Source organism: Lathamus discolor, chromosome 5, assembly GCF_037157495.1.
Source record: "Lathamus discolor isolate bLatDis1 chromosome 5, bLatDis1.hap1, whole genome shotgun sequence".
Classification (NCBI taxonomy): domain Eukaryota; kingdom Metazoa; phylum Chordata; class Aves; order Psittaciformes; family Psittacidae; genus Lathamus; species Lathamus discolor.
The window spans coordinates 4,242,681-4,257,592 of record NC_088888.1 but is presented as its reverse complement, the minus strand read 5'-3'; the positions used below and the strand labels follow the sequence as shown (position 1 = coordinate 4,257,592).

Below are 14,912 nucleotides of genomic sequence, written 5' to 3'. Positions count from 1 at the left end.
CACATGAGTAATCTTTATATCCATGAGTAGTCCACATGAAGCTGATCAAATCCACAGTGAACAATTATGACTGAGATTGCAAAGGGGGACTGCAAGCCTGAGACGGCAGAGAGTACATTGCAAAACAGACAAACAAATAGTTCAGCCATTTGGACTGCATTCGGATCCCAAGCTGTGCTTGGCTGTTGTACTTAAAAAAGCAAGATGTGATAGCTTTAGAGGCTTTTGATAAGCTTTGGCCATAGGAGCCTAAACAGAAACAAGTTGCTTTGCTTTTGCTTTTAGGAACTCTAATGTGTATGCCACTGCTATTCCCAGTGGGATTTTGTGGCTTTCTCAAAAAATAGGTCATAAAGCATTTTCTCCTGGGAAGTACTGCTTGAAGGGTAGCAAGAATGAACTTGGTACCTGCAGTTTTAGGCTGGATTCAGTGACCCACAAAGCCCCTTGTATTAAGCAAATTGCAGCAGTATCAGCTAACAAATATGTCAGATATTCTGGGTTGGCCTTGCAGGGGAGCTTAAGGGGAATTCTGTCCAGCGAGACATGGACACAGGCATTTTTTAGGGCTTCCGGGAAGAAAGAAGCCTGTATTTCTTAACATGAAGTTGAGAGCTGTTGGATCCAGTATTCTCTACTAGCTCAGTAAGCAGCTAATCGCCTACGCAATTAAATTGCACTTTAGTTACATTGGGTTGCATTTGTCTGGCCTAAATTTCCCAGCTCTGCATCTTACTGTGACTCTGCTAAAGAGTCTTTCAGGGCCCAGTATTTTCTCCCCAGGAAGATATTTATTGGCGATGCTCAAGTCCCCTCTTGTCTTCTCTGGTGCCCCTGCGGTATCTCACCGCCAAGTGTTTCCTTCAGCGGTTTTTGTCAGCGTTTTATCCACCGTCTCAACTACATTTTAATACCATGGGCAGTGGCGTGGCAGTGTGTCCCGCTGTCAGCCTTTCCAGTGCTGTATGCGGAAGGCAAATCATCTGGCTACTGTCCCTTCTGTGATGCTTGGAAAAGCTTTCTTGGCCGAAGGCCTCGTACTGCAGCTTTGAAGAAGTAGTTCATTTCCAGCCCTTCTCCAGGATAGCAAATAAAGCCGTTGGGAGTGAGGGTTTTGCACAACGCACTCGACTTGGTTTTTGGGCTGGGATTTCACTTTGTTTTCCAAGTTACAAGGCCATGCTGTGGACTGTACTGGCGTACGTCCTGTTAACTGAGGTCCTCTCATCAAACCACCTCTGGATGCTGCTGTCCTGTGGTCAGTTTTACTGTGTCCACACTTATGCCATCCACCAGTCTCCTTTGGGTAGAAGTGTAGCTGCCCCGGTTTAACCTCAGCCAGCAACTAAGCACCACACATCCACTTGCAGGTCACCTACCCACAGTGGGATGGGGAGGAGAATCAAAAATAAGGTAAAGCCTGTGGGCTGAGATAAGAATAGTTTAATAATGGGGATAAAATATATTAATAATTACAATGAAAAGGGAGACAACAAAAAGAGAAAGAACGCTCTTCCCTCCCCCCCCGTCACCAAATAAAAGAGAAGTGATGCATAAGACAGTACTTATCACCTGCTGACCAATACCCAGCACCTCCCAAAGCATCAGTCAGCCCCTTCTGGGTAACACCCCCCCCTCCCCAGTTTCTATACTGGGCATGATGTGCTGTGGTATGGAATACCCCTTTGGGTAGTTTGGGTCAGCGGTCTTGTCTCTGCTTCCTTCCAGCTTCTTGTGCCCCTCCTCACTGGCAGAGCATGAGACTGAAAAGTCCTCGATTAGGGAAACCACACCTTAACAACAACTAAAACCATTGGTGTGTTGTCAGCATTATTCTCAGATTAAATTAAAAACCATAGCACTGTAGCAGCCCTAGGAAGAAAATTAACTCTAACCCAGCTGAAACCAGGACAACAGCATAAAAACCAGCATTCAGCCGTGCAATGTGTCTGAGCAATGATTCTGTGGTGATGGCTGCTGCATCAAAGCATCCTCATGGGAGTAATGTTTTGAAGTGCAGCTTCTGTTTTCCTGCATGTGCAGTGCACGAGTAAGACACAAATGCCTCTATGGTTCCAGCGGCAGCCCCCAGACAGGACGCTTACACTTGGGTTAATCCTGGCTAGGTACAGGACAGAGGATTTACTTCTCCTTTGTATCTGTCACAACATGATAGTGGAAATGGGGTATCAGTGCATTTGTGCAGTCGAGTGCTCAAGAATACAGCAGCCGTTAACAGAAGCCAAAATGTTTGATCCCAAAGCCCAAGTAAAATATTAATTAGCTATTGTAAATGTAATTACCGCTATGGTGAACAACAGTGAGTGGCTTTCGGTACTAGATTTTTAGCTGAAGGACAAGACTTTTTTTTTTTTTTTGCTATTGTTTTCTGTGATAACAGATTAATCATGTTTAAAACCAAATAGCCATCCCAGGCTGCTAAATTAATGCGAATTCAAGGGAATCCTGTGCCATCCCTACCGAAGGACTGATCAGATTGGAAGATGGGGCATCCACAGCAATCATGACAGCTTGTTTCCTGGGAGGAAGATTGGCCAAAGCCTGAGCTGCAGGCTTGGGAGTGTGCCAGAAAAAGTAGCCAGGGCAGTCGCTTTTCCTTTTGATATTTTGTCCCTTAATGGATGATGAGAGGAGATATCATCACCATCTGATCCTGGGGGGATGGCAGGCTCTGTGGTGACAGGAAGGCTCAGGAGACGTGTGTTAAGTGATTTTTCATGAGGGTTTTTTTGGTGGTTGTTTCTTGTGAGTTTCTGTCTGTAAGACCTCTACAGTGAGGACAGAAGAGCAGACCGTGTAGTCCTCCTTTCATAAAGGGTGCTATGTGGTACCTTTTATCCTCCTCCTCTGTTTGAACAGAATGCAGGTGGGAGAGGAGAAAATAATCCCTTTGAAATGAAGGAATTAGCACCTGGGTGCGAAGGTGGTAATTGGTCTGTTTCAAATGGATCAGCACAGCAGGGCTGTGAACAAATCCTTCTGCTGACAAGCCCAGTGGATGGTGGTCCTTCCTGGGCATAGGGCTGCTGGTTGGCCTCCTCTGGTCTGGCTCCTAGCTGCCAATATGTTCCTCATTCAGTGGTTTGCAAAGAGTCCCAACAGCCAAATAAAGTGATAGTGGCATGTGCCCTGAGCCCTTGCTGGGCACCATGTCTCTGAGCTTCCTTCCATAGGCAGGGTGGTGGTGTTAAAACAACACATCTAGGAGGCTGATTGCCTGTAAGTGGAGAGCTTCAGTTTTCAGGTCCAGTGGCAGCTAGATGAGAGTACTGCCAGCTTCAAGGGCAGTGTTGTCTCTCTGCTGAAGAGTGGCCAGGTAACACGGTTTTGTTTCTTTACAGTGGCTCTGAGAAAGGAAGTAGTGTCACCGAAACCCCAGTGATCAAAAAGCATAATGGATTACATCTCACGCTCCCGGATGCTCACGATACCGATTCTGGTGAGGAAACAAGATTTGTTCTTTCCCATCCTAAATGCTTTTGTGAGAGAGGAATGTTTTGTTTTCTTTGGCAGGGGTGGGAGGCTGTGTGCATGCGTGTTGCTGGGCTGCTGGTCAGGAGGTCCAGATCTGTCTCCAGGGCCATCTCTGCTGCACAACATGCACTGTGGTTTGGCTGTACTTGGCTTTCCCATGCAGAAAACAGCGATTAATTCCTGCTTCCTTTTACAAAGCTCTCTGAGATGAGCATGAAAGGTACTAGACAGGAGTTCACTATGCTTCTGCGAGAACTGTATAATTCAGTTCTTTTTCCCCCTCCTCCTCCTCCTTTTACCTCCCTTCCCCCATATTTAATCCTTTTTAGTTGTCCTGATCAAGCCTTTTATTCTTGTGGTTTTGGAAAGCTGGGTGAGTGTCAGTTCTTATTAGAAGGTGATTTGCCTTGGGATTTGTACATGAACCTTGTGATGCTTTATTGTATGGTAAGTACACATTTACAGTAGCAGATATAGTCAGATGGAAATAACTGAGACATCAAAGCTAATCTTGGCAGGAAGGGGAAAGGAAGCTTTCAGAGAGTGCTGCTCACTTGTGATTTTTATCGTAAGTCTCGTGACATTTGGTGCTTCCTTTAAAACCCTCACTCAAAATCAGATGATTATGTGAGAAACTTGCCTTGTAACTTGGAGAGATTTTTAGGGAAGCAACTTTCTACCCTTGTGGATGTAGAAGGAACAGTTGTGAAAAATGATCCTCAGAGACTCAGAAGTCAGACAAGGAGACTATAAAAGCTTGATTTTAGAAACCCTAACACTTAAGTCTCATTCTTTGGGGTAAGGCAGTTAGGGTTTGTCCGAGTTTCAATCCTGATCATTAGGAGCTGGTAAAACTGATCACACGCTCAGCATATACAGCTGAGATGGAAAACGAATTCTTCTGTGTTAAGTACATGACTTGCATTAAATTATGAGCATTTAACCCCCATTTACACCCACCAGTATTTAAAAAGCATTGCAAGGTTATGTCTTGAGCATACAAACGTTCAGACATCAACATACTATTCAGTGTGTCTGCTCTTTCGTTTGTAGTGTTAAACCCTTAGGGTCTATGTTTATGACATAATAATCTTCTTTATTCTGTAGACACATATCTATGTAACTTTTAATCTGTTTAATCCATTTTTATTACTCTTTGCTGAGATGACTCTGTGTTTTGTATAGATCCTTTGTCTCATTGTTTATATGGCAGCGTTCTATAGTCTTCAGCTTAATTAAAGGGAGCAAGCCAAGTTCAGCACAGATAGATTAAGAAGATATATTAAATATGTGCTGTTTGGTGTATTAAAAAGGATCTTGAAAAGGGAGTGGATATGATACGAGCAATTCCTGGTGGTACAAAGTCGTTTAGTCATTATTTGAAGATAATCATGAAGATTTGAAGCATATATGGTGAGGCACTGGAATGGGTTACTCAGGGAAGCTGTGAATGCTCCATCCCTGGCGGTGTTCAAGGCCAGGTTGGACAGAGCCTTGGGTGAGATGGTTTAGTGTGAGGTGTCCCTGCCTATGGCAGTGGTGTTGGAACTAGATGATATTAAGGTCCTTTCCAACCCACACTATTCTATGATTCTATATATGCTATTGTCCATAATGCTGGGCAGTAAAATGGACTTTCAGTGAATATATGAAAATGATTTAGAAAACACTGTAGGTAGTTTGCAGAATCCACCATTGGGCATTACTAGAAAAGCAGTAAACTTCTCAAAATATTATTTGCCACACTACTTTTGTTACCCATCCAATTCCCACTCTTCTGCTGAATCAGGAAGTGGCTTATGGTGCCTAGACTGTGGGGCTGAGCGTGGACTGATCCCTGCCCCTTCAAGTCTAGCTGTGCTTAATGCATTATAAAGGCATTCTCACTCTTCTGGGCATCCCTTGCCTTGCTTTGTAGTTGTCTGAAGAAAGGAGAGTGCCCAGGTTTGGGCTACACCCACTTCACTACAAGGTCTTGAGACCAAACTGTCACCAGCAGAGCCTATAACAATTTGATGTGCTTCTATGCCACCCTGCTAAGAGCTCGCTCCTGCCTCCTGCTCACTCCTCTGCTGCGACTCTCCCAGAGTCACAGCAAAGCTCAGGTTAAGCTCTTTGTGTAGTGCCCACCTCGAAAAGCACCTGGGTTGGGTACCTGCTTCAGCGTGCTCTTCGCCTGGTTCTAGCAGCCAACATGCAATGGAGCAGTGTGATTCTGCAGAAAGCGCTGTATGCCATGGTACTGCCTGCCAGAAAGCAAATTCATGTAAAATGCAAGCTGTAAACCAGCTTTTCACACACATAAAGTGATTTGCACTGAATGCGGCTTGGTTTTAGCCAAGAAATTTATTCCTCCTCCACTTGAAGAATGTAGGTTTCCATGCTAACGTGGCTGCACCCACAATGCATGTAAGGATGGGGCTGGTACTGAAATCCTACCACCCGCCTTAGCGCAGGGCTGATTTCAGCAAGGGTCTGTGCTCGCTGCTCTGCAGGCTCTAGGTGCTGCTGTTCTCCATCTGCAGAAGGGAGGCAGCTGGGTCTGTTGTCCTGGTTGGGAGCCCCTTTGAAGGCAGTGGAGGGTGAGAATGGAGAGTACCTGTCTATCCCCCCTTGCCCTTGTGCCTCCCCAGAGCTGCGGCTGTGACTGGCTGCTCTGAAGGAGGGGGGAGGTCTGATTCTTTTTGCACCATTCTGGACCAGGCTTCAGTTTCCATGCTGAAATCCCCTGGGAGCGTGCGGCGGTATCGCCGCAATGCACAGGCACTCTGTGATCTTCAGTCTCGTCACTGAAGGGGGGATTACTGCGGCTGGGTTTGACACTGGCCTCCCCCTCACTTAGACCACAATGAGATTATTTGCTGTGCCAGAATTCTAGGTTTGCTGCCAGGAAGATTAATTCCTCTTTAGTTTCTTCATCTTCTCCTAACTGAAGCAGTGTTTCTATCTAAATTCACTGATATCGGTCAGCTGCCTTGCTATTTCATTCTTTTTCTGATTTAGTCTTCATCTTATAATGCTCTTGCCTGAAGTGATTTAGGCTGGGGAATTCCGTGTCTCTTATAAGCCCAGTAAATCTACTGAGGTACATTTCTGTTTTGATAGCAGTTTTTTCGTAGATGCAAAATATTAAAGTCGGTCCTTCTTGGCCTTATAACAAACCTAGAACAGTGCTTTGAAATTACTCAGATGTATTTTGTATGGCTTATACACAGAGCTCATCACGACAGAATCAATTTTGTTATATTTATGATGTATTTCCAAAATGTTTGGAGGGCTTTATTGTAAAATGGGAAGTTTATATTCTGTCGAATGGAGCTGTTAAAAAGAGGAAGAGACGGCACTAAAATAACAAATTGATGTGATATCTTCTTATGCCAACATTTTTATGTATTTTGAGGCATGACATTAAAGCTCTGCGAGACAGCTTTTGTGGTGGTTTTTTAGCATAAAAAGACCTACATTTCTTTAGGAGGATATCTTTTATAATGAGACATTCAGAGACATTTCTTTTAATGTTGCTTGCTGTTTTCCACCCTGAGGTCAGTGATACCTGTGCAATATGTGCCTGCCTCCTCTCTCGGGAGGCAGAGTGTGCTAGAGGTATCCTCTTTTCTGGCTCCAGCAGCCTTCAGCCCACCCCATAGTGCTCACCTTGGGTTCGGAGCTGTGGCTGAGCCCCTTTCAGTCCAGAAGGACCAGTTTGGTAAAGACCTCCTCTTCCAGAGTTTATTTGAGCAGATAAGGTTTAAGGAGTGTTCCTGCGAGCGGTCCCGCAGAGATGTGTAAGAACAGCAGCAGCAAGCGTGCAGATGTGGGCTGGGTAGAGACAGCCTTTTCATCTGGCACGTGTGTGTCAAGGAACGTATCTGTCCTGAGGCCAGGCAGGGATGGGAAGGGATTGGGTGGTCTCTGCCTAGTAGGATGGTTTGCTTCCTCGTGTAGCTGAAATGGAAAAGAAAAGAAACATCAAAGGACTGGAATGCCAGAGGCTGTTAAACACAAATAGCCTCCACTGTAAATTGCTCAGTAACTTGGGTTCCTTTCTTATGGCTGTGCAGATTGAAGCCCACACCACTGGGCGAGATCAGCCTCAAATGCCAGGCTCTCCCTCTTGGCAACTACCCAGCTAATGGCGAGGAGAAGGGGCTAACTTGAGTGCAACTAGCTCATAGTAGTATCCCTAGAAAACCTGCTTTGCAAAGGGAGGATGCTTTAGTAGATCCTAAGTGGCTGTTCAGCCTCACAGCAGTGCGTGATCCTCTCCAAAATGTACTAAGGTGCCTTACAGTGTCAACGTGTCCTTGGATTGACTTGCAAGGAAAAGAGGATTTCACTGAGCTCTGTGAGGATGTGAATAAAACACCAGCCTCTCTGCACACCTGATGCAGTCACACCAGCATTGCACATGGGTGCTTGCAAGACACAGTTCCAGAAAGACTCTCTGAAAGAGGGCAGTCTTGGCAGAGAAGGTCAATGCTGGAAGTTGCTTTCAGAGCCTGCTAACACGATCAGGAGTGCTGATGTAAGGATCTGGTTAGGCTGACTGCAAACTCCCCAAATCCCATGCCCTTTTTTCCAGGTTTGCCATGTAGAAGGCGAAGGGTCTGCCCCTAACTTCAAAGTGCTCCTGATAACACTGCTAGCTGCTCACGTGGCCATTTTCTTGTTGCCTCTTCACTGCAAGGAAGCTGTGTTTTGGGTGGCTGTTTTCCCTCTATCCAACATCCATTGTCTGACTTGAACTCCTGGGAGTTTCTGTGGGATTTCTCCCAGGGGTAGGGATCAGGGAGAGGAGTACGAGTGGGTAGGGCAGGAGGAGGAATCCCATGCAGCGAAACAGGCTGAAGATGGATCTGTTAAATATGATAAATCCTCTGCACGAAGCAGAATGGCTTTTACTGTACCGCTAAAGCCATGATTGCTACATTACTGCACTGTCATCTCTTGGAACGTGAGATCAGGAATGTCTGAAAATACACAGGAATTCAAGAAATGCATCTAGGAAGAGCACATTTGCGTTTTGCAGGGGAGCCGTGGGAGGTGCCTGCACTGCAGGGCTGTTCTGAAGTTCTCCTGCTTAAAATGAATGACATTAGTTAGAAGTGAGATAACGGGACACATGTTTACCACAGCAGTTTTAGGCTTCCAGTTGCACTTGTGGCCTCTCCCTAGCCATGACCCTCTTGGGGCAGGCAGTGCTGCCCCAGGTTAGGCAAACGCTGCATCCTGTATCCTGCCCCGCACCACACAGATGTCTTTGTAAAGGAGCATGGGGTGGAAATGTGCTTCCTCTTGTGCCTGGCAGAAGGCTGGATCTCTGCTCAGCATCCAGAGAAGCCAGCCCTCTCAGAGAGCACTTAATGCATATGCCCCATGACAGGCTTTTTGCCCTTCTGTCCCTTCCCTTGCCCAAAGCCATTCCAGCTCCTCTGCGTACCTGTTCCTAGGTTCTGCTGCTCCCTCAGGGTGACTGCAGTAAGAGAAGGTGGGATTTTGACTATGAGATCTTGTGGTCTGCGAGGTGAGCCTGTAAGGATGGATTGAAGAGCAATGCGAATCAGCACAAGTGCTTTCAGTCACAGCAGCTCTCCAGAGGAAGAGCTTATCAACCTTAAAGTCACATTAAACCTATGCATATTGAAGTATTTATTTCCCAAAGCTTTACGACGCCAACTCTGAAATCTCATTTTGTACCTTCTTGTTTTATTACCATCCTCTTGGTAACCCCTCTGAGAGGTTGGCTCACCAGTATAAACCCACGCGCTGTACTGGAGAAGGTGGTCTCTGCCCATGCCTTCTTCCTGGGAGTAGCTTTGATGTGATGTTTTGTCCCAGACGTCCAAGCGCCAAGTACTTGATTCCTGCGTAAATGTTACAGTGCACGCTAAAGGTTAATACAGTCAAAGCACTGAGCTCTCTGCTCCCTGGGGTTTAATGAAAAACCTCACTGCCTCTAAACCAGTAGAACAATATTGATGTCACTTGAAACGTGTGTGCTGCGTGAATGGTGCCAAGCTGCTGTGTAATGCTGTGCTAAGGTTTTACATTAGTGGGACATGCTTTGTGATTGTATGGTGACAGTGTGCTGATAACACTGGTTACTAAGAAGTATTTGGAGGAAAATATTTGATGGTAGAGTTCTGTTTTCCACATGAGGAAAATACAGTTGCTTCCGTGATAAATGCTAAGCAGACCTTTATAACATTACTGTCTGTCTCTTAATTCGCTTGTTTGAGCTGCAGCCCTTGGGTAATTTAGTGGTTTTTTTCAGTAAATTAACCTTTTATAAAACATGTCTCCCCGGTTGGTCACAGCAGAATTCAGTGGCGTTCTTACTACGTCAAACTGATGCAGTGAGTGGAGAACCAGACCTGCAGCCTTAATGAGTCAAAGACATATCCCATAGAAGTATAAAATGCATTATTGTTCCTGTTTGTTTGGTCCATAGGATCACAGCGAGCCTCTTCACTTGCTGCATCAAGACTGGAACAGGCCATGTCTGAAATAACTATGCAGAGCAGCGCAATGAAGCAAGGACCTATGCAGCTGTGGACAGCTCTTGAACAAATCTGGCTACAAGCTGGTAAGTCCTGGACCACCTGGAGTTCCTTTTTCCCTCCGGTGACAAATGAGATGATAAAGTATTAGTGAAATAGTTGAAACCAGTAGTTGAAATTCACTTATTTCAGCAGAAAATCTTCTTATCTATCCTGGCTGGTTTTTGAAATACCATTTATTTGATTCAATATAACACCCCCCCAAAAAAAGAAAAAATACAGGAGTAGTGTGATTTTTTTTTTTTTTTTTTTTCAGCTCACCTCTTTTTTTCCATAATACATAGAAAACTTGAGTCATCATTGAAATATATTTTTCAAAGAATAGGGCAGGCAGTTCTTCATTAAGGGATGGTAGTTGGTAGGGACATTTATTTTCATTCTCTTTTTCCTGTGTGCTTCCCTGTAATAACACTGGGCAAACCACATATTAAATGTTACTTAGACTGGGAACTTTCCAACCTTGCAGAGTTTTAAGTTAAAGGTTTTAAAAAGAGCAAGTCCTCCGCTCATTTATCCTACACTCTTTGATTCTCCCAAGGACTTGTAGGTTGCATGTCAGTTTGAGACACTCATGCAGAGATGCTACAGCAGAGCACATAAAGGGAGCAGTGAGAACAAACTCTACCCAGAGGCGATCTCCAGACTCATGAAAGGGTTTTATGTAGGACAGTTGGTGAGGATCAGAGCTGCCCAGCACATTCTGCCATTTGCATTCCAACCTTTCGGGACTGATGGGAAATGTTCTGACCCTGCAGTTTTGCTCTCAAGAGACGCAGCTTTTCTCCCACAGCTGGGCCTATAGCTATGCACCTGAACTTACATTTGAGTGCTGTGATTGCTTCTGAGGTGTCTCTACAACAACAAAAAGCAGAGCCCAGTGGAACCGTGCTGATAATTTGCTATTCTGTATGCAGGAGAACCTTGCAAAGTCTCATTTCACTAATCTGTGCAATTGGCAATTCTCACATAAAACCTGGCAGGCTCACCCTGCTTCTCAGCAAAGATTTTTATAGCTGTTTTTGTGGGCCATTTCTTACCAATTAGACTTCAGTTCTGGTACAAAATACGTGACTTTCTTTTTTGTCATAATTTGACTTAACTATTAAAGAACAGAAGACGCTACCTTATGGAGTGCATCATCCTTTTAAGTTAACCGCAAGTGTTCACATACATTTACGTGGCTTGCATGTACGTAAATGTCAATGATGTGCTTCGGGCTTCAAAGTTCCTCACAATATTTTGCTTTATTCAGTTTATGCTCCTGATTTAAGGCTGCATAGGAGGCTGGTGTGGAGAAAAAAACCCCTGATTTTATTGTGATAAGTCAGATGTCTGTTGTCCATCATCCTACAGATAGCTGTAGGCAGTGGACATTTTTGCTGCTGTGTGAAAACACAAAAGCAATAAAGACCTAGTGCTTGCTGTGCCCTACTTATGAATTGCTACGATTACTTTTCAGTGTAAATCCAGTGCCTTTCTCAAAGGTGTTAATTAATTCTTTTAGATAGAATTTATTCTTAGAAGCTGTAACTTTTTTGTCCTATCATTTTTTAAGTCTTTGCTTTGTTTCATGCTTACTTCTAGCTGTACTTGAATCAGGATTGATATTCTGAAAATACATACTGCGACTGCTTTGTAATGTCGTTACTGAAGTCAGTTATTGTTATGGATGCAGCTTAATGAGCTCTTGGTGAGATACTGCCCATTGTCTTCTCACAGTAGTGTGGAAGTCGCTGCATCCTCAGAGATGAGGAGAGATGCAGGTATTTTGAGGTAGTCTTTACTCTCTTTACTCTCTGCAGACAAGGGCACAGCACCTGAATAATTAGAGGACTTCTCTGAAGTGGGTTGGATCTAACATGAGGCTTAGTGAGTGGAATAGTCCAGAAGGGTATCACTGACCCTCTGTGCTAGAATCTTTCCCATAAGAAGTTAATAACTTCCAAAACAGAGGTATTTTGTAAACAACAAATTAAACAGAGATGTGTGGTCGGAAACAGTTAAGGAAGTCACACGCTTTTGCATTACAGCTCACCCCAAAATTAACAGCTGTGGAAAGCAACAGGCGATTATCTTAACAGCCTGACACCTGCATCTGGAGTCCCTTTGTGTTCATGAAAGAGCTGCACCAGTACACTGTAGATTTCTATCAGGTTTAGCTTGAGCTTGTTCTGTTTCAGTCAATGACTAATCTTGTGACTCTAGGCAAGTTGCCGGACTTTTTCATACCTCAGTGTCCTATCTTCAAAGGGGAAGAGATGTTAATCTGCCTTTAGGAAATGGCTTGTGTATTGTTGGGTTTGTTGTCATTAACGCTTTAACCTTTTTACATGAATCATAAATCTTTAGATAAAATTATTACAATTTCCCAACCTCGTACTAATAGCAAATTTATAACAAAGCGTCTGTCCTTTTCAGACACTAACAGGACGCAGCTGGCCATGTGTCTGTGTGTGGGTATGAATGTAGAGCACAGCCTGTAATCGTGTCTCGGTTCCATTATAGCCATTACAGTTCCTGTGCCTCTTCATATCCCAAGGCATGAAAATGAATGGTACCAACCAGGTGATGGAGTTGGAGCACTGAAATTGGAAAGAGGTATACAAAGCCAGCTATCCCACAGCTGTGTGAGGCTGTTCTTGCCAGCCCTGCAGCAGCCAGGCCAGGCCACAGAGCCAGCACATACTCTTGCAAAAGGGCCTGTTAGCGGGTGGTAGCTCTCAGATGGTGCTTGCATAGGGGAATCCTTGCAGTGTCATTCTCCACCTGCACCTGCAATTGGAGTTCCTGCCTGTTGCAGAAGCATCCTCAGTCCCTTGGAGCTGGAGAGCTCTTGCTGCACTCCTAATAGGTCTCACAATTATTGCCTGAGAATATGTGCATTCCTTTAACCGTGGCTGAAGGCAAGGCTGTGAACCCTGTGCAAATAGTTAAGTATCTTTATCACAACACAAAAGAGATAGTCTTATGCATACAAGGGCATAGACTTAGTGTTTTTATCTGTAACTTTTCTGGGTTTATGACTAGCACAGTTATGCAGGGAAGATAATAAAGCAGCAGCTTTGGAAGTGCAGCTGCTAAGTCCAGATGTGCTGCACTGTAATGGATGCTGCACCTTGTTCTTTGCAGCAATGCCTGGTGAATTTTGGCAAGTTAAGTACATTTTTAGCTTCCTGTAAGTGACCAAAGAGCTACTTGGTGGGTCTGTGGTTACTAGAAACAGCACTCTTCTCTTTCACACATCCAAATAGAGCTGTGAATTCTCACTGTTAATCTTACGTCCAGCCTTCTCTTATAGGACCTTCTGCAAATACAGTCATCTGCAGCAGTGAACTTAGCACATTTCTTGGTAGGCTTCTGTATCTTCCAGTTTTCCCTGCAGGTAGTCACAATTAACTTTGGAAGAGCACAAGGTCTGCTGTCCCCAAAGACTAGTGAGGTTGTCCACTCCTGACAGCAAGCGTGCTTGGAGTGCTGATAGGCATATTCTGTTTTCGAGGGTTCTGTAGCAAAGACTGTTAACACAGCTTGTCTGGTCTCTTTTATCAATAACCCCCATTCCAGTCCTCTTGAAGTGCAGTGGCTTCTTAAAAGACAGCCATCTCATTAAGCTTTAACATTAATAAACCCAAATGTTGTTCTTGGCCACAAATCTGAGAAACAGCTCATTTCATGGAGTACTCAGGAAGGGTGCTGCAGTGCGCAGGCTGTGGTTGTGCAGCTCCAGGAGAGGTGGTCTTTATGCAATCCTTATGCTCATTTCTCCTCTTTGTTCTTCTTCTCATGTCTGAGAGCTTGAATTCAACTTTGAGAGGAGAGAGGGAACTTCTGTGGTGTTGATAAAGCTTAACTCCTACCTCTTGTTGGAGGAAGACCTGCAAGGGGAATCCTAGACATTACTGGTGATAATACTGCTTGTGTTACCAAGAGGAATGTCTGACCTAGGAACTATTTCTACCCCTTATTTCCTTTTCAAAATCATGCCAGTGCTCTTCCTTTCTGTTTGGAGAATACAGTCATGCTGTTTGGCTAAGGGAAATGTACTTGAAATAGTTCAAATTTATGGCCAAAATTTACCTTCTTTCAACATTTTTTATAAGATCACTTTTGACCCAGAGAGCAAAGCGTGTCGGTACTGAAAATAAATAGTTTTAATAGTTTTAAGCTCTTTTTGTAACCAGAGTGATTTCTTATCTGAGGTGCGTGTGATTATATTTCCAGGCAGTAATAACAGTATGCTCTATTTATACGGAGCACTTTAGACTGCTGCAAGCTAGTTTTAATAAAAGTTCTAATATCCCAGCTCCCGTTGCTGTATTATTGTAAGCTTTACTTTTAACTACAATGTCCACTCTGTCTTCACTAGTACTTTATATCTGACAATTTAGCTTCTTGACTAACCCAATACTTTACCAAATATGGCCACTCACAGCAAAGTAGGTCTGGTAATTTGATCTAAGTTTGGCTAAATGCCTGCTAAGCGCAGTCTGCAAAACTCACCAGGTAGACCTACGGCTAATTTAAAGGAGCACTTAAAGGAAAATGGCTAGGATAACTATTCCATGTGCTCGCAGTGGGGCTGGAGTGGGCTACCTGCTGTCTTGAGTTTACCCTAGGGAAAAAATACTGTAATGAACGTGCCGTGGATGAGAAACGCAAAGAGAGCCACTGCGGCAGAGAGCAGTGAGCTAATGGAAAAACATCTGCTCCCCTGAGCTAGGGACAGCAGGAACTTTCTTTTTTCCCTTCACAGAATGCCTGTGATTTATTTATTTTATTCCATACTGGCCAGTTCCTGGGAAAAAGCCGTATTGGAGGAGATGGGCTGTGCTGCCCGAGGACGTGTCTAAGGGCCAG

The 14,912-nt window shown here is 44.3% G+C and overlaps 1 protein-coding gene across 6 annotated transcripts in view; it reads left to right on the top strand.

The window, feature by feature from the left end:
* TTC7A (tetratricopeptide repeat domain 7A) overlaps window positions 1-14,912 on the top strand; it is a 180,711-nt gene that overhangs the window by 119,661 nt on the left and 46,138 nt on the right. For all 6 annotated transcript variants that reach the window (XM_065679466.1, XM_065679463.1, XM_065679464.1 and 3 more), the window contains 2 exons: window positions 3,363-3,460; window positions 9,947-10,081. In XM_065679466.1, coding sequence (XP_065535538.1) covers window positions 3,363-3,460; window positions 9,947-10,081 — 233 coding nt within the window. The remainder of the gene's footprint in view (window positions 1-3,362; window positions 3,461-9,946; window positions 10,082-14,912) is intronic.